The sequence below is a fragment of the Macrotis lagotis genome, chromosome 1 (genome assembly GCF_037893015.1).
Source record: "Macrotis lagotis isolate mMagLag1 chromosome 1, bilby.v1.9.chrom.fasta, whole genome shotgun sequence".
NCBI lineage: Eukaryota > Metazoa > Chordata > Mammalia > Peramelemorphia > Peramelidae > Macrotis > Macrotis lagotis.
The window spans coordinates 755740806-755760268 of NC_133658.1; the positions used below are offsets into that span (position 1 = coordinate 755740806).

The 19463-nt window shown below is 35.1% G+C and overlaps 1 protein-coding gene across 2 annotated transcripts in view; it reads right to left on the reverse strand.

The window, feature by feature from the left end:
- The window catches only part of FAM118B (family with sequence similarity 118 member B), a 46508-nt gene extending 27331 nt beyond the window's left edge, over positions 1-19177 (reverse strand). The window contains exons 1-4 of one of the 2 annotated variants that reach the window (XM_074216376.1): positions 18990-19010; positions 18434-18526; positions 13144-13239; positions 10234-10486 (exon numbers count right to left, since the gene is read on the reverse strand). In XM_074216376.1, coding sequence (XP_074072477.1) covers positions 10234-10486; positions 13144-13239; positions 18434-18519 — 435 coding nt within the window. In that variant the 5' untranslated portion in view covers positions 18520-18526; positions 18990-19010. Of the gene's footprint in view, positions 1-10233; positions 10487-13143; positions 13240-18433; positions 18527-18989 lie in introns of both variants that reach the window. The other variant, XM_074216377.1, reaches the window with a different exon arrangement.
- Between the last annotated feature and the right edge of the window lie 286 nt (positions 19178-19463).

The window sequence follows — 19463 nt, forward strand, 5'->3', positions numbered from 1 at the left end:
AATTAAATCTCTAAATGACCAAAGATTTCAGAGCTGGAAAGCTCTTCAGACTATCTAGTCTAAGTCATATCTGAAAAAGACACCTTCTATGACATAGCTCATAAATTCTTAACCAAATTTTCTTTGCAATATCCACAATGAACAAGATCCTGCAACTTCTAAACAAAAAAGCATTCCATTTTTTTAATAGTTTCAATTGCTGCTAATCTTTTTCCCCCTTATATCAAGCTTAAATTTGCTTCTTTGGGGGGGGCGTGGCTAGGTGGTGCCTGAGTAGTGCAGTAGATAGAACACCGGCCCTGGAGTCAGGAGTACCTGAGTTCAAATCCAGCCTCAGACAATAATTACCTAGCTGTGTGGCCTTGGGCAAGACACTTAACCCGATTTGCCTTGCAAAAACCTAAAAACCCCCAAATTTTCTTCTTTGTAAATCCCAAGTTCTGCTCCTAATTCTTTACTCTGGGGTCAAATATCAGAAATCTAATCTCTCTATGCAAGTGTGAGAGTCCTGCAATATTTGAAAACAACTATCACTTGTTGCCTAAATCTTCTCTTCCCAAGACCAAGCACCCTAGTTTTTCTTTAATTGGTCCTCATATTACATGAAGTCATGGGTCTATTTCAATACTCTAGTTGACCTGCTTTAAATTCTTTCCAGTTTATTAATATTCTTCCTAAAATGGGGTCCCCAGAATTGAAAACAATACTTTAGATAACAGCAGGATCCTTACTCCTTCCCTATTCCCAGATTCTATGTTTCTCTGAATGTAGACACAGATTCCATTAACTATCTTGGTCACCACAATGCATTGTTAACTCATAGTACATTTGTAGTTGGGGACCAATCTTCCCAGATCTTTTTGGACAAACTACTATTCTAGCCATGTGTCCCCCAGTCTGTGAAACTGATTTTTTGAACCCAAATATAAAAATCATTTAATCCCAATAGATTTCTTTTTACTGTATTGTTTCCAATGTTTTAACATGTCAAGGTAATTTGTGAACATGGATTCTTTCATTCATTATCTTCATAAACTTGGCATCATTTGAAAATTCGCTAAGCATAACATCTATCTCTTAATCCAAATCATTGATAAAATCTTAAACATTAATAAAGTCAAGTAAATATTTTTTGGACCTTTCATTGGAAACCTTTCAAACTAAAATCTAATTATTAATCATTAATGTTTGAGCCTAGCCATTCAACCAAGTCAAAATTTATTTCACTGTACTTTTATCTAGTCTACAAGTCTTCATCTTTTCTTCAAAATAGACATTAGTTAATTCTTAAGTCATACTTGCTGTTTGTGATCACTATGCTCTTTTCTATAGGATTATTAATGATCTCTTTAATCCTGCAGAGTTTGGGGCAGCTAGATGATGCAGTGGATAGATTGCCTGGCCTGGACTCAGGAACTCTAATAATCAACTCTAATCTCAGACTTAGGGAAATCATTTAACATTGTTTACTTCATCTATAAAGTAAGTTAGACAAGGAAATGTCAAACCACTCCATTATCTCTGCCAACAAAGTGGGTCATGAAGAGCTGGACATGACTAAAAACAACTGAATAATAATGAATTTTTCAGACCTCACTCTTCTCCTTTTTGAAAAATTGGCATACAATTATTTGGACATTTTTAATTCTGCTGAACCTTTCCCATTTATTATCATTTTTCAAACATCATCAATGGTGGTTCAATAATCATGTCTCCCATTTATTTTAATATCTAAAGATATAGTTCAGCTCAGCTTAATACCTGAAGCATCATGGGCAGTTAGATATTCTTTCACTAGTTTCAGAGACTTATTCTGGGCATAAACTCCCCATTAGTTATAATTTGTCCTGTATTTTCCAGATCAGAGATAATTCTTGGTAGAGAAAAGATTTAAACACTTTTGTCCTCTCCTCTCTCAGGTCAGTTATCATTCTCCCATGCTAGTAGTAGAGCTGCTTCTTCTTTTACCATATTATCTCTAATTAAAAATGCCTAAGCTTTTAATAATAACAATAATAACTAATATTATACAATATTTACAAAGTTCTTTATTATATATAATTGCATTTGATCCTCAAATAACTTTTGATGTAGGTGCTATTATTATGCCCTTTTTGCAAATGAAGAAACAGAAACCTCAGCAAGCACATCAAGAGGTCCTGGGGCAGCTAGATGGTGCAGTGGAAGGAGAGCCAGGTTCGGAGTTAGGAAGATCTGAGTGTGATCCTAGGCAAGTCACTTAATCTCTTTGCTTATTTCTGCATCAATAATGCCTACCTTCCAGGGCTGTTAGGAGAATCAACAGATCATATTTGTAAAATGCTTAGTGTACGTGCTTTTTTTTTTTTTTGCAAAGCTATCAGGTAAAATGACTTGCCCAAGGTCATACACCTGAGTAAATATTAAGTGTTTGAGGTCATATCTGAACCCAGTTCCTCCTGACTCCAGGGCTGGTGCTCTATCCACTGCACCATCTAGCTGCCCTCATTTGATTCCCATAACAGCCTTGTGAGACAGGTAACATTTATGACTTGCTCAGGGTCACACAATTAAAACATGGCTGAATTTAAGTCTTTGTGATTTCAAGTACTACACTGCCTGGTTGTTTTAAATTTCCCTATTACTGGTAAAGGCCCTATCCCACCCTCCCAATCTGCCAGGTTTGGAAATTTAGTGTCCTCCTTGAGTCCTTACTATCACTAAACATAGACAAGTTGCCAAATCTTGCTGCTGCTGTTTGTCCTTTATTTTTGTTTTTCTTAAATTTTTAATTATTTAAGGCACTAGGGTTAAGTGACTTGCCCAAGGTCTTACAGCTAGGCAATTATTAACTTTCTGAGGCAGGATTTGAACTCAGGTCCTAACTCCAGGGCTGGTGCTCTATATCTACTTCACCATTTAGCTGCTGTCCTTTGTTCTTAAAGACCATGAAACACACATGAATTGGATTTGAGTGAAGGGGGGGTGTTATGCTAAATCACCAGCCTCACTTTCTCTTCCAGAGCCACCTGGATCCATTAGAGATATGATAGGACAACTGGAGATGGTCCTGGATTTGAGGCAATTGGGATTAAGTGATTTGCACAAGGTCACACAGCTAGTAAATTTCTGAGGCTGGATCTGAACTCCCATTCTCCTGATTCCAAGACCTGCACCACCTTGCTCAAGTCTTGCTATTTCTCTTTACAATATTTCCATCTTTCCACTTACATGGCATCTGAATTCAGGCCCTCATCTCTGTGGCTGTCTAATTGATCCTCATCTCAAATCTCTACCTCCTCCAGTCCACCCTTCACTCAATTGCCACAGTAGTAAGAGACCTAAAAAAGTAGAACTGACAATGTTACCTCCTGCTTTAGCTCCCCATGACCTCTGAGATCAAACACAAAGCAGTCTGGCACTTAAAGCTCTTCACAATCTGGCCCTTCCTGCTCCCCTCCCACACTCCATGCATGGTACAATGAAACTTACCCACTTGGCTGTTACTTGCCACTTATTTCATCTCTAGTCTCCCTGTCATTGTCCTGGCTATCTCCCATGCCTGTTAAGATCTTTCTCTTCATCTTGGTCTCATATCTCTGCCTTCTTTCGAGACTCAACTCAAATGCCACTTTAGCAGGAGTGCTTCCCCATGTCACCTGAACCTTTATCATCTCAGGCTCCCTAATTTTAATGTACTTCTCCATACTAGCTTGAAAATTCCTTTAGGGCAGGGATTATTCTTCCCTTTCTGTATACTAAGCACTGTGCCTGATACATAATAAATACTGAATTAATGCTCACTGACTGATTTCCAACTATCTAAAACTATGTTCAGGGCCCTGAAATCCTTTTTTAAAAAGCCTTCTCTTCACCTATCCTATTCCATTACTGTACATTATCTTCCCTTCTAGAAAAGTTTACATTTGAAGTCATAATGACTTCACTTTCTCACTACTACTGTCCTTATTCCCTTGTAATTATGTTTCAACTCCCAACATTCAAAAGAAACAGTTTTCTTAGAAGCTACACAACTGCCAAATTTAATGGTTTACTCTTGCCTCACCATTCTTAAATTCCTGGACTTCTCTCAAAGATCTGACATTAATTAATCACTTCTCCCTTGACTTAAGACACCACATTCTCTTTGGATATTCTATTTATCTTTGTTATAGTCCTTTCTAACCTTTATGTATTCTGTTTTGTTCTTGGTTATTTTCTCCCTACACTCTCCCTTGGTACATTTCTTCATTGTTATTGCTTCAACCATTTTGTTGTTGTTTAGTCATTTCAGTTGTATTCAACTCTTTGTGACCATTTAGATTTTTCTTGGCAAAGATACTGGAGTGATTTGCCATTTCCTTCTCTAGTTCATTAAAAAAAAAAAGATGAGGAACCTGAGGAAAACAGGGTTAGGTAACTTGCCCAAGATCACATAGCTAATTAGTTGTGTGAGTCTGGATTTGAACTCAAGTCTTCCTAACTTCAGGTAGTGTGCTCTATCCACTATGTCACCTATACAGATACAACTACATCTCCAGTTCTCTCCACTGCTTTAGACTCACATTTCCAAATGTTTAAAGGATATCTGTCTCAGCAACAATAAGTGCAATCAGAACTGGAAGAAGACCAAGAAGTCACCTAATCCTTATCTGTACCTCAACAGGAGCCCAACTACAACATATTAGATAGGCAGTCTTCCAGTCTTTGCCTGAAATCTATAGTAAGAAGGGGACCCCCCCACTATCTGTAGAGGCAAGTCATTTTACTATTAAAGAGCCTTGTTATGAAGTTTTTTTCCTCTATAAAAATCTAAATCTTTGCAAGTAGGTCCCCAAACTCACAATGTTCAAAATTAAATTTATTCTCTTTTCCCTAATTCTGTTGGTCTTTTTTATTTTGCTATCTTTGATAACTCCTTTTCCCTCACTTCTTAGATTCAATAAATTAGTTGCCTCTTTTTTGGTGTAGATGGAACTCCTGCAACCAATGAGGAACTTTTACCAATGCAAATTAGCACTTGCTCTGCAGCTTACAGCATCAGAGAAGTGCCTGGGATACTAAGGTTATATAACTTGCTCAGGGTTAAAGTCAGTAAGTGTCAGAGGCACAGTGTAAATCTGGTTCTTCCTGACTCAGAGGCCATCTTATCAAACCAAAGCATCCCTACTTTTCTCATCTTTTTACACTTCACCTTCTGATACATTCTTTTCAAACCAGTGACACTGGTCTTGCTGTTCCTTGAACAAGATCACGCCCATCTTCCAATTCTTTGTATTTTCATTGGCTGTCCCCTTTGCACGAACATCTCTTCTCATCTTTGTTTTCTGATAACCTTGCCTTCTATTAGGTCCCAATTAAAATCCCACTTTGTACAGTTAACTTTTTTCAATCCCTCTTAATTCTAGTGCCTCCACTAATGGTGATGATTTCCAATTTATTCTGTATATGGATTGTCTGTATATAGTCATTTCAATGTCTATCCCACTAGATTGTGTACTCTTTGAGAGCAGGAACACTCTAACCTTTCTTTGTAAGCCCCATGCTTAGTATGCTACTAGGGATATAGAAGGTAATGGATTTGGAGTCAGAAGAATCACATATAGCTTTGGAAGCCATGGGCAAATTAGATAATCTTTATGGATCTTAGTTTCCTCATTTGTAAAAGAGAGAACAGGACTAGATGATTTCTAAGGTCCTATCTAGCTCTAAATGTGATCCTATTTTTACAGGGATCTACCTGGTCATTTCACTGCTCTATAAAAACCCTTCAATGAGTTCTTGTAGTCTTGTTCTCCTTTCCCTCCATAATTTGACACAACTATAGCATTCAAGACCTTCTTCAATTTGGTATCACAGTTTTTCAGTCTTTAGGTCTTCCTTCCTTGCATATATTCATTTTTTTTCAAGGCAAATGGCGTTAAGTGGCTTGCCCAAGGCCACACAGCTAGGTAATTATTAAGTGTCTAAAGCCGGATTTGAACTCAGATACTTCTGACTCCAGGGATGGTGCTCTATCCACTGTACCACCTAGCCACCCCTCTTGGATACCTTTAAATAGAGAATAGATAACTAAATGCTGGGTAGGTAAGAATGTAGATTCTTTTCATTTATGGGTTGAACTAGATAGCTGTTCAGGGTCCCTTCTAAATCTCAAATTCTGTGATTCAAAAACTATTCCCTTCCACATAATCTAGATTCAAGTCAAATCATAATACTCACCAGGTCCCAACATACTTCCTGCACTTTCCTACTTCCCTGTCTTTGTTCAAATTTGCTTGAACAGCTATCTCCCTAACCAACTTAATTCCTACTCATCTTTTACAGCCCAAATCAAATGCTTTTTTTTGCACCTCTGATTTCCTTAGTCAATAATGATACCTTACCCACTTAAGACTACACAAAGCATTTTTTGTACTTGTATTATGTTAACTAGATAAGATACAGTTTTTATGTACCTAAAAGTCTAGGTGTTCTAGTTATCATAATACAAGTTATGTTAGTGCTTAGCATATATGTACCTGACAAATGTTTGAATTGAATCTGTTATTTGACAGATATCTTTTAAGTATTACATGCAACATAATGTATTAGAGAAGCTGTGGGAAATGTAATGATGAACATGAGAGTTCCAACATCAAGAAGCTTAAAATTTTTTAAGTGTACAATATTTAAATACATGCTTTAAGAAAGGATCTCGAAACACTGAAATGAAGCTAAGATTTATGTAAAATCTTGGTAAATAAAACATTTGACAATCAACCTTTAATTTAAATAGTAATGTCATTAATCCTTCGTTCTAAAAACTTAAGTACTTCCCTAAACCTTAAAATAATGTTTAGCAAAATAGTAACTTTATCAAATCTTGTGGAATAAATATGATCAGATGAAGCAGAGAAATATTATTGCTGAATGTTATGTTCCGAAGTCACTTTCATATCAGTGTACTTTGTACCTGTCATGAATTAAGTTTATTTTTATGTACATATTCAATATTTACAATATACAATTATAAGTCTCTTAAGGGCAGAAATGGTGCCTTATTTTTCTAAGTTTCCCAGTACCTTGCAGAGTGATGTAGTAGTATACTTTGTAGGAACTTAATATTTGTTAAATGGAGATGGGAAGTGAAATGAAATTGTTAATGTGTGTATGGGGATGATGCCCTAAAACAAATGGGGTGATCAATATTTAGCTTCTTTAGACTTTTCCTTAGGAAAATTTCCAGATATCTTCTTAATCCAGATATTTTCTTAATGTTGAGTTTTTCAGAAGTAGATCAGTTTCCATGGAAAAGAGATCTTGGGTAAGTTTTATTTTTCTAATAACTCTTTTCCTGGAAGTAAAAAATAGTGATCTATAGATCAGCTTTAGTAAAAGTGAGAAATATTATCAGGGTCACAAGGTCAGCTGGTGTATTCCGCCAAGAAATGAACTGATTTCTTAATTTACTATCTCACTTTACCATCAGACCTCATCATATGGTCAATATTTTTTCCCAGGATTAACTGAAGTTTCAAGTTAATATATTCTTCCATAGCTGGTTATGTATATCAGTTTTAAATGCTTGTTTACTGTATATAGTAACAAAATATAGATATTTTTGAGATCTAAAGCTGTACAAACCGATAAAGTAAGAGGAAACAATATCTATCCATACTCTCTAATCAGAAGGAACAATCTCAACAGTAGCAGACTAAGAGGTATTTAGAATGTCTAGCATCTAATTTTAACAGACAAGCATTTAAATAAATGACTTACATGCAAAACATTTTTGTTCTAGAACAAACAACACTGCCTTGTTGAGTTTTATAGTCACAGACTATTTGGGCTCCTATACAAAACACTCCTTATTCATTTTATGCTATCTAGTTTTATTACTTTGCTAATAAGCTGGTGTTAACAGGTAAGACCAAGCTGCTGGAATACCTGTTCTTGTTTCCAAGAGAAAGAGGGTAAAGGATTAAAAACTGGAATTATATTTTCTGATTCACAACTAATTACTATTTAGTCCAAATTTTCTTGAGCTATGATTTATGTGAGTATGAATGCGTAAGTAAAGTGAACTTTTTTGTAAGCTGGAATGATTTCCTCAGAATCAAACAAATGTTTTCCTATTCTAAAACTGGTGACACTGGAACTGATTTACCACCAATGGCTTTTATATGAGGAATTTAGGAATACTACCTAAGATGTTTGAATGGTTAAAGAAATGGAAATAACAAATTCCCATGCAAGTTTTTTTTAAACATTTCCTCATTCACTTAGAGTGTTAGACTAAACCAATTTTACATTTCTTTTATACTTGTATTTTATCATCTATTCTAGTGGTCACTGTTCCAAAATAAACAACCAAAACCCCCAAAACTGCAACAAAAACTTAAAAAAAACCCCTGAGATTTTTCTCAAATTTTTTTCTCTATCTAGGTTAAAGATTTACATAAGCTTTATATAAAGATAGTTCATAAATCCTTATTTGCTCAATGCTCAGGATTACAGGCTTAATTGGATGTGTTTCTTAGAAAAGTGAATAGAATATACTGGTAATGACTTTAATAAGTTTCTCTCTACACTCTCAAGTACAACAAATTCAACATGTCCATCCAGTTATAGTTGAATATTGCCAAATGAGTACTTTAATAAGCTTCAGAGGGATTACAGGTGGGAGAATTCATTATTTTTCCCAAGCAACCTAATCTATCAGAGAGCTATCTGAAAGAAGAATGGATTGCCCGGCCTTTATAAGCAAAGGCTGGAAGATCACTTGTCTAGTATATTATAGATGAGTTTCTTCTTCAGGACTAGAGAACTTTGGAGGTTTCTTTCAACTCATATTCTGTAACTACTTAGAGTGTCACAGCAATTGTGATATAGATAAACTGGATCCCAATTGAAAAAATGCCTTCCCTAATCCAATCAGTTACATTTTCTAAAATAACATTGTATCACTCTCCTAAGTTTCCACTCACTATACACAAACTGTTGCCAAATCCTATTGGTCTCTTGTCATTTCATAACTGGACTACTGCAATATTCTACTAGTTGATCTCACTATCTCAAGTCTTACCATTTCAGTCCACTTATCCCTCAACTGCCAAACTGATCTTCCTAAAGTATATTGTCTGCTCAAGTCATCCCCACCCCCAGCCCCTATTCAATCAATTCCAAGTAGCTCCTGATGACCTCCGGTATAAAATATAAAGTCTTCTGTTTAATTTATAAAGCATTTCATAACTTGATCCCTTATCCTGGAACTCTAGTCTCTTAGTTATTTCCTTGAAGATAAACATTCCATCAATCACTCTAATGATTTTCAAAGTCCCCCATACCTAGAACTCCCTCATTCTTCATCTCTGCCTCCTAGCTTCCTTCAAGTCTTAGCTAAAGTCCTACCCTCCTGCAAAAAGCTTTCCAATCTCCCTTGATGCTAGAGCTTTCCCACTGCTGGTTATCTTTAATTTATCCTGTACATATTTGTCTGAACATAGTTAGAATTAGAATGCAAGTTCCCTGATAGCAGGGAATATCTTCTCCTTTCATTTCAAGTCCAGAGTCTAATTGACAGACTTTTTACAAACCTTGGTCTTTATATAGCATCTTGATGCCAAGTAAAGACTACCCTCATTTTTATTACTTTTTAATATTTCTTATTTTTTCCTTTAAGTTTCTTGACTATGACTATTCCTTTGGATAATCTCAAATTTATCAATGTCTTTCTTAAAATTTGAAGCCCAGAAATGAACATTATTCAGGTGTGGTCTGAAGAAAGCAAAATAAATCAGAATTAGGGGCAGATAGGTGGTACAAGTCCTGGAATCAGGAAGTTCTGAGTTCAAATCCGGCCTCAGACACTTAATATTTATTTAGCTGTGTGACCTTTGGGCAAGTCACTTAACCCCATTGCCTTGAAAAAATAAAAAAAATCAGAATTATCTAATTTTACACTATACCTAATAATGAGGCCTAAGAATACATCAGCTAATTAGGCTGGCAAATTATACTACAAACTCATATTGAACTCATAATTTACTTAAAACCATCAGATAATTTTCATATAAACTATCTAGACATGCCTCCTTTATATTGCATCTCTCAACTTGATTTTTTGTTATTCAAGTCTAATGCTTTATATTTATTCCTGTTAAATTCTATAGATAGGATTTTTTGATTTGCAACTGGATAACTTTGCTCTATATTGAGAGTACCATTAAAAGTTTTGGGAAACGCAAAATGTCCAAGCATAGGGACACTCACAGGAGATAGTTTCTGGATAAGGTCATGGGCAACATGGACGAGGTTCTTGTCTTCATGGAGACACTTCTGGAACTTTTTGCTCTCTTCATCTTCCAGGAGATCAAAGTCAATAGCAGCATCTAACAGGGCCTGAATTAAGCCCTTCCATGATTTCAGAGCTGGAACTTGAGGTGCAACTGCAGCACTGATGCCTGTTCCAATCACAAGCACAAGTTCCCGGGGTTTCTTGGATTTTAAACTTGGGAGCAGCTTCCTGCAGAAAAGAACATATTTGAGAAGTTTTCCTAATGTGTCTGAGAGGATTACTCCTTTATGCAAAACCCTCTCGAGGTTTTGCCCAAAGTATAAATTTATATATAAATTCCTCTTTACTCTGGCTCCAATTTACCTTTCTTTCATTATCTTGTATTACTTCCCTTTATGACAAATTATACTATATTCTGCTTAACTCTCAGAATGTGTCAGCTATTCATTCAACACCTTTCACGTCCCTGCTGAAATTCTTGGCCTTCAAGACCCAGCTCAGGTACCACATTCTCCATGAGGTCTTTCCTAACCCCATCTACTACCTTCAAAGTGAAAGTGATCTCTCCCCTCTCAAATTTTCTTAAGGGAATTTTGTCTGGTTCTCTCTTTTGCCCTTATCTCATTTTACTTTGCAGTTCTTGTGTTCTTGTACATATTGCATAGCCCTCATGGGTTTATGTCCCTTTAGGGTTACAAAGCACTTTACATATTTTATCTCATTCAATCCTCCAGAAAGTCCCAAAAGGGAAGAAGTATAAATATCATTATCCTCATTTTACAGGAGCAGGAATTAAGAGTCAGTGAGATTAAATGATCTGCTCCTTGTCACAGAGCTACTAAGTGTTAGAAGCTGGCTTTGAATTAGTTTTTCCCACCTGATTCTAAGTTCACATTCTCTCCACCAGGCCAAACTATGTCTGACATAACAGTATCCTGATATTAACATTTAATACATTTTTGTTGAACTGAAAAGACCTTAGTCAGGTAGAAAAAATTATCTACTAAGAGTACAACTTTCATATAAGCTAAAAATGATAAATGCTAATTTCTAAAACATTTCACTCCAAAGTACACTAAGTAGACAGAGATGAATATCAGAAAAGCATCTACTAAAAAACACATCAAAGAACCAGATTTAGGAATTAAAGTAATCCTGAAGTTGACTGTTTTCTTTATTATTCATACTTTCGACAAAACAAAAGGGATAATATGGGCATATTTACTAAACAAAAGTGTAATAGTTTTTAACCTGGGAAGGTCAGGACCCCAGTTATATTAACATTTCTTATACCAGGGTCTCTAAAGTCAACTTGTCATTCAATTTTTGGTAAAGGCACATTTTTGGTTTTTTTAGGTTTTTGCACGGCAATGGGGTTAAGTGGCTTGTCCAAGGCCATACAGCTAGATAATTAAGTGTCTGAGGCTGGATTTGAATTCAGGTGCTCCTGACTCCAAGGCTGGTGCTCTATCCACTGCGCCACTAGTCACCCCTGTGAAGTCAGTCTTGTCCCACTCTTGGTAACCCCCAGTTATTAAGAAGTGATTACTGGATTTAAACATCTTAGCTAGTTGTTTAGGACTGAGGGGGTAAATACCTTCAAGCAGATTCAAAAAACCAAACTGAAAATCTCAATCACTATGGGGAATAAAGAAACTTGTGCAATTTCAAGTATTTGTATTTCTGTTAAATGACTGTTATATGTTCCAAATGCAGGCTGATCTTTTGAGGAAGTGAAAGAATTTGAAGAATACTTTTTTATATTGCATATTGTGAAGGAGAATAAAGAGTTCTTAAAGGAAACAGAAGTAAAACTATAATGGAAAAAATTGATCTGAGGTGAAGGTCTTTATCAAAATGAGAGAATGGAAGAGTTACACAGAGGAGAAAGGGAACGAAAAGGACAACTGTAGAGCTTAAAACAGATTTGAGACTCTTTCAGGAGATATATATATATATATACTGAGGAGAAAGAAGCTGCTTATTGATATCAACAATGATATAATAGTGCCAGAGAAGCTATCAGGTGAGAGATGATACAGTAAGTATCAGTGGAAAAAGAGAATATAAGAATAGTTGGTGATTCCCTGTTTAGAGATACTGAAACAGTTAACAGATAACAGTAGAAATGTTTGTTATCTTCTTGGGCATATATCTAAGATATAATAGAAAACTTCACAAGATACTGAAGTAAACAGATGATGACTCCTCAACTTTTGGTGATTCATAGTGTCACACACACTATTTCCAGAATAAATGTAAAAAGTTTTGGGAAAGACATTGAAGTCTATGGGACACAGATTGTGTATTCATTGCTGTTACACTGAAGACAAGGGATGCATGAGAAAAAAATTAAGTTGGAAAGTGAACAGTTGGTTAATAAGGTGGTATCTAAGAATGGAATTTAAATTTCCGGAATATGGCTTACAATATAGGACTGGCAGAGATTCCTGGCTAGAGAAGAAATAAACCTACCTAACACAGTCTGGTAAATATCTTCCAAGTGTCATACAAATCCAATCAAAAGGGCTTTAAATTAAAAGATATGGAGGGAGAAGACTGCTTATGTACCCCCCCAAGTTAGATGTTATAAAGAGTTACAAAGGAAAAATAACAAATGAGAAATCTGGAAGTTCATAGAAAACTTGATCCAAGAAAGGAAGCAGTAATTAAACCTATATCTCAAATGACTGTCCACAAACAGGAAGAGTTAAGTTCCTAATGCAGGGGGACAATTTGACTTCACAATTATAACTGACTGGATGTAAGCCATAATGAAGAAATATAGTGGGGGGGGGGGGGACTGTATGTGTGTGTGTTTGTGTGAGTGTCACAAGATAAGCCAAAAGAGAACTGAGGTCGATATATTAACAAAGTATACTCACATGAGGAAATCCAGAAAACAGTAAGAAACATGATGTCGAAGTACTGAGGTGTTTAAAAGAGGAAGAAACAGAATTGTCCTGAATATTACAGGCCACCTAGATAGATAGAATAATTAGATGAAATGATTTGGAAACCGATTACAATTCTGATATAAAGATATACTATAGTAGCAATGAGAGAGCTCAATTATATCCTGATTACATACTGTTGCTTTCTCTCTCTGCCAAGCAGCTAATAACTTCTTGACTTGGTCTAATAGTTATGTTGTCCTTCAGAAGGTAGAGGAAATAATAAGAGGAAATTCTATTCTGGATCTGATTCTCATGATCAGGATGAAAATCTTGAGGTAGGGGATGGGAGGTACGGGGGGGTGGGGAGAGATCACTTCTAGAGTTTGTGACAGAGGAAAGTCAGATATAGTCTGACATATACTGGGAAAGCAGATTTTAATGAGGTTCAGAAGAAGAAAGGTAGGTTCCCAAGAACTAAAATGCTTTAGGGAAAATCATCCCAGGAGATATGAGGATAGGGGAAGGGAAAATACTTGAAAATTAAATTCTGAAGACACAATGGGAATTAATTATAATGAGGAGGAAATATGGAATTTTTCTAAAGATTCCAATGTGAACAAACAAAAAACTCACTAACCAACTTGGATTTGAAAAGAAATATATCAACTACCAAAAATTATTTTATAGAGCTAGGAAAAAATAATAACAAAATTTATCTGGAAGAACAAAAGGTCAAGAATATCAAGGAATTAATGGGTAAAAATGTAATGGAAGGTGGCCTAGTCATATTAAATCTAAAACTATATTATAAAGCAGCACTTATCAAAACTATTTGATAGTAGCTAAGAAATAAAGTGATAGATCAGTGGAACAGATTAAGTACATAAGACACAGTAGTAAATGATTATAGTAATCTACTGTTTGACAAACCCAAAGACTCTGGCTTCTGGAATAAGAACTCCCTATTTGACAAAACCATCCAAGAAAACTGGAAATAGTGTGGCAGTAACTAGACCTAGACTAGCATATCACACACTATACCAAGATAAGATCAAAATGGGTACATGATTTAGACATAGAGGGTAATACTATAAGCCAATTGGGAGACTAAGAAGTAGTTTAACCAGTCAGATCTATGGAGAAGGGAAGAATTTATGACAAAATAAGAGATAGAGAACATTATGAAATGAAAAATGGGTCATTTTAATTACATTTAATTAAAAAGGTTTTGCATAAACAAGATCAATGCAACCAAAAAGGAAAACAGAAAGCTGGGAATCAATTTTTATAGTCAGTGATTCGGTTGAAGACCTCATTTCTAAAATTCATAAAAAACTGAATCACATTTATATGAATATAAGTCATCTCTCAAGGATAAATGATCAAAGAATATGGGCAGTTTTCGATAAAATTAAAGCTATTGATAGTTATGAAAAAAGGTTGGAAATCACTACTGATTAGAGAAATACAAATTAAAATAACTCTGAAGTACCTCCTTACACCATCAGATTGGCTAATAACACAGAAAAGGGAAATAATAAATGCAGAACAATTCGAACAATAATGCATTGTTGGTGGAGTTATGAATGGATCCAACCATTTTGGAGAATGATTTGGAATTATGTCCAAAGGACAATCAAACTGTACAAATCTTTTGATCCAGCAATATTACTACTAGGTCTGTATCCCAAAGAGCTTAAAGTGGAAAAGGATCTACATGTACAAAAATATTTATAGCAGCTCTTTTTTTTTGGTGGCAAAAAAACACCAGAAATTAAGGGAATGCCCATCAATTGGAGTTGTGTATATGAATGTGATGAATTTCAGAAAAATCTGGAAAGACTAACAAGAACTGATGCTGAGTGAAGTGAGCAGAATCAGTGTACAGCAGTAAAACATTGTACACAAGTAACAGCAACATTGTGTGATTATTAATTATGATTTAATTTAGTTATTCTCAGCAATACAATGATCCAAGGCAATTCCAAGTCTCATAATGGAAAATGCCATCCACAGACAAAGAAAGAACTATGGAATCTGAATATATACTAATTTCCCTTTTTTTTCCTGGTGACTTTCCCCTTTTGTTCCGTTTCTTCTTTCACCACATTACTAATATGAAATCAGCTTACATGACTGCACATGTATCCTGTTATCAGATTGCTTTTCATCTTGGGTAGTGAGGATGGGAGGATGAAAAATTATGAAACTCAAAATCTTAAAAAATGACTAGTGAAAAAAAAGAAATATAAAGATGAAAACAAATAGCATAAATAAATGGCAGAGTCCAATAAAAACAGTATTAGGAATGATAAAAATCAGATTTAGGGAAATTAAAGATAATAAAAGGCTTTGTTGTATTTTGTTTTTCTCCTAGCTCTACTAGAAGAGAAAGAAGGAATAGAACCTTGCTTGGGGTGGAAAGGCTGATGACAACTGATAAAAGAGGGAATGTAGCTACAGTTGTTCAACCTTTATTGTTTTCTCTTCAAAGGCAAATGCTGTTTTACACTGAAAATGACAGAACAAAAATGACTAACAAGAAACTGATATTGGAAGAAATTTCTGAAGTGATCTATTTGAGTATTTGTCTTCTAAAATGACTTTTGCATTGGAAATGACAGACTAAAACATTTCTATTAAGGAACTGATATCCAAAAGTAAGGAGGTTTCTTACAACTTGACTGGATGAGTTCAAGTCACTTGTCCTAGATAAATGACACCCATCAGTCCTAAAAGAATTGGCAGAGATGATAAATGATTGTTAAGTTAACTGTTAGTGAAATATGAAAAATCACAGAAATCAAGAGAGTTACAACATAACTGGGGAAGGGCAAATGTCAGCTTTATTTTCCAAAAAGGGAAGAGAAAAGAATCTGACAATGAAAGTTTATTCAGTCAACTTGATTTCAGTTCCAGGAAGGATATTTATTTATTTGAATTATTCATTTATTTAATCTATTTATTTATTTATTTATTTGTTTGTTTGTTTGTTTGTTTATAGTTTTGCAAGACAAATGGAGTTAAGTGGCTTGCCCAAGGCCACACAGCTAGGTAATTATTAAGTGTCTGAGGCCGGATTTGAACTCGGGTACTCCTGACTCCAAAAAAGGTGCTCTATTCACTGTGCCACCTAGCCACCCCCCTGGAAGGTTATTATAGAGATGGTTGGTGAAAATTTGGAAGGGAAATTGTAATGATAAAGGGCCATCATGGCTTTATTAAGAACAGGTCAAGCCAGATTAACCTTATTTCCTTTTTTGATAGGATTACTAACTAGAAAATGAAGGGAATGGTTTGGATATAGCTTTACCAAAATTTTAAGGAAATTAGATTTATAAGACTATGTTGTACTATTATTGTGGAGAACATGGAGAGATAGGGATTAGACAATAGTACAGTCAGATGGACTCAAATGATGTTAGGAAGTCTCTAGTAAAATATCACAGGGGCATAAAGTATGTTCACCAAATCTGCATAGGACACAAAACTGGGTGGGATAGCTAAATCAGTGAATGACTAGAGTCAGGATTCAAAAGGATAATAGGTTAACACTGGGTTGAATCTAGTAAGATGAAATTCAGAGGGGTAGCTTGGTGGTGCAGTGAATGGAGCAGTGGCCCTAGAGTCAGAAAGACCTCAGATACTTAATTACCTAGCTGTGTGACCTTGGGCAAGTCACTTAATTCCATGCTCTGCAAAAAAAAAAAAGGATGAAATTCAGTAGGGATAAATGTAGTCTTGTTCTTGTGTATAAAAAGTACAAGGAGAAGGAATAGAAATATAGAAGTTTTTCAGAAAAGATCTGGGGTTTTGGTAGACTGCAAACTCAATGTGAGTTAATAACATAAATAGCAGCAACCAACAGGTTAATGAATTTTCAAGTTTCATTCACTACAAAGGGGAAGGAGCTTCCAGCAATAGGATGATGATTGTTCTACTATATTCTGTCAGATTTTCATCTTGAGTACTGTTTATTTCTAGGGAATCACAATTTAAGGACAATGATAAACTGGAATAGTATCCAGAGGAGGATAATTAGGATGATGAAGTCCAAGTCCATGAGATGAGGATAAACTGAAAGAACTGGGAATGTCTACTTTGCAGAAAATAAAACCTAGGGAACAGTCTTCAAGTATCTGAAGAACTGGCTATGATGTAATTAGGAACAGACTTGTTCTATCTGGCTCCAGGGTGGCAGCCAATAGCAATGGGTATAAATTGCAAAGTGACAGATTTAGTTTTAACTGAGGAAAACCTTCCTAATAATTGGAGCTGTCCAGATATGTAATGGTTTGCCTCTAAAGGTTGTGGATTCCCCTTTCTTGGTGGTTCTTAAGGAAAGGCTGGACAATTGTTTGTTTAGAATTTAAATTCTGAAGTTTGAGGGAGGTCTCTAAGATCTCTCTTCAACACTCAATTCTGTAATTGTCTGGGTTAAGGTTAACATATTGGAAAACCAGTGTATTTGAGAATATCAAAAGACAAGCATTACAGGTAAAGAAAGATGGACTCAAATTTTTGAGAAAAGAAGGACAATTATTGAAGGTCCAGTGGGTAACTGCCACTAGGGTTTATATAGGATGATATACTGTGATGAAGTGAACCTCAAAGGATATGTTGCTGAGTTCTTTTCCAGCACTTCCAGAACTCTTCCAGTTCTCTTGCAATTTTTTTTCCTGTAGAAAAAAATTATTTTCTACAGAAGAAATGCTTGCCTCAACCAAGGAACTGCAGCAATTAACAATGCTGAGGACACTGTAATTTTTACAAAAAAAAAACCTGATTGGATTGAATAAATTAATAAGAAAGCTTATTAGCAAAACAAGTTGGCATTTCCCCAGAATTTCTCCAAGATTCTAACAAGTGGGATGTTCTCAAATGGTCTCATAATGGTGTTGTTTTGAGGAAATTATCACCTAGTTTTTGATAAAAAAAAAAAAATGAGCTTCCCTCTATCATTCTTGCCTCTATTGCCTTTCTCCCCATTTAGCGAAACATTAAAAAAGCATATTCCTTTTAGTTTTGAGAAGTGTGATATTGGGGCAAAAATCAACTACTATCATCACTATCTCCATTCACTGGCTTGTATAAAACAGTACCAAAAAAAAAAAAAAGACTCAAGTTTTGAGGAATCATCTCTTCTTTAATAATGTCTGACAACAATGAACTAGATGAAAAATCAAACTTGCCAAGTAGAAAGAACATGGAACAGGCTGCTCATCTGCATCAGACAATAACTATTACCTTTATTCTTAAGGTTCTATTTCTTCCTTACCTGGGTTTTTTGGTGGGGGGTGCTCCATCACTGAAGAATCCAAAAATATTGTCTATATCAGAGGGCTGGCTCCCTGTAGAAGCCATCCAGTTTCTAAAATAGATTAAATATAGGAACTAAGATATTAAGAAATTAAGATATTAAGATCAAACACATACCAGATTCCATAAGCTTTACTATTTTTAAGTTTTTAGTGGGATCTACCCACAAATTTTTAGTAGGTTAGGTCAGATTTGTTGTTGAACCAAAATTGCCTGAAGTATTACAATGAAAAAAAGCTCATAAACCACAAATTCATTGAAAGGAATAGATTTCCTTGAAACTTCAGAATTTGAGTCTCATGATGCCAACTTGTCTCTGTTACTTGAGAATTCAACTAAATCCTGGCAACTGAACAGGATCCACAAATATTCAACATTTTGGCAAGCTTCAGATTTTTGGATATGCTTAAAGTTCCCAATTAGGCCATCTGTCAACAGTTAAAGAAACCAGTAGATAGGAATAAAATGGTCAATATAGTCATGATATACAAAACTGGTTACTCATAAGACATTACCCAGTTGCTAGACAGGTGCATGACTCAAGAGTCCTGGGATAAATCTCCTTTGAAAAAAAAAAAGGCGAATGTTTAGTCCATTTCAAGTACTCTCCCTTCCTCAGCAAAGTACTATTTAGTATTGTCAAGTACAGATCACATAAAGAGATCAATAATCTACATGATAAGGTAAGTAGGAAAAACAGGTATGAGAGTCATCAAAGAAGTAAACTTTGGATATATTAAGATAGTTTAAGGTTAAAGTAACAACAACAAAAGCTTAGTAGGTTGTTAACATATTATGTAAGGATTGATACCTACCAGTGAGAACAATATTTTAACTAAAACATACAAATTATAGACAATCTTAAGTCATAGTATATTATCCTTTATAGTATTCTTGAGAACATTATAGTATTGTTAATCTTTTAAATGACATTATTTCATGCTTCTGGGTTCTTTTAAAAAATTTCTAAAATTTCATTTTTTTCTAAT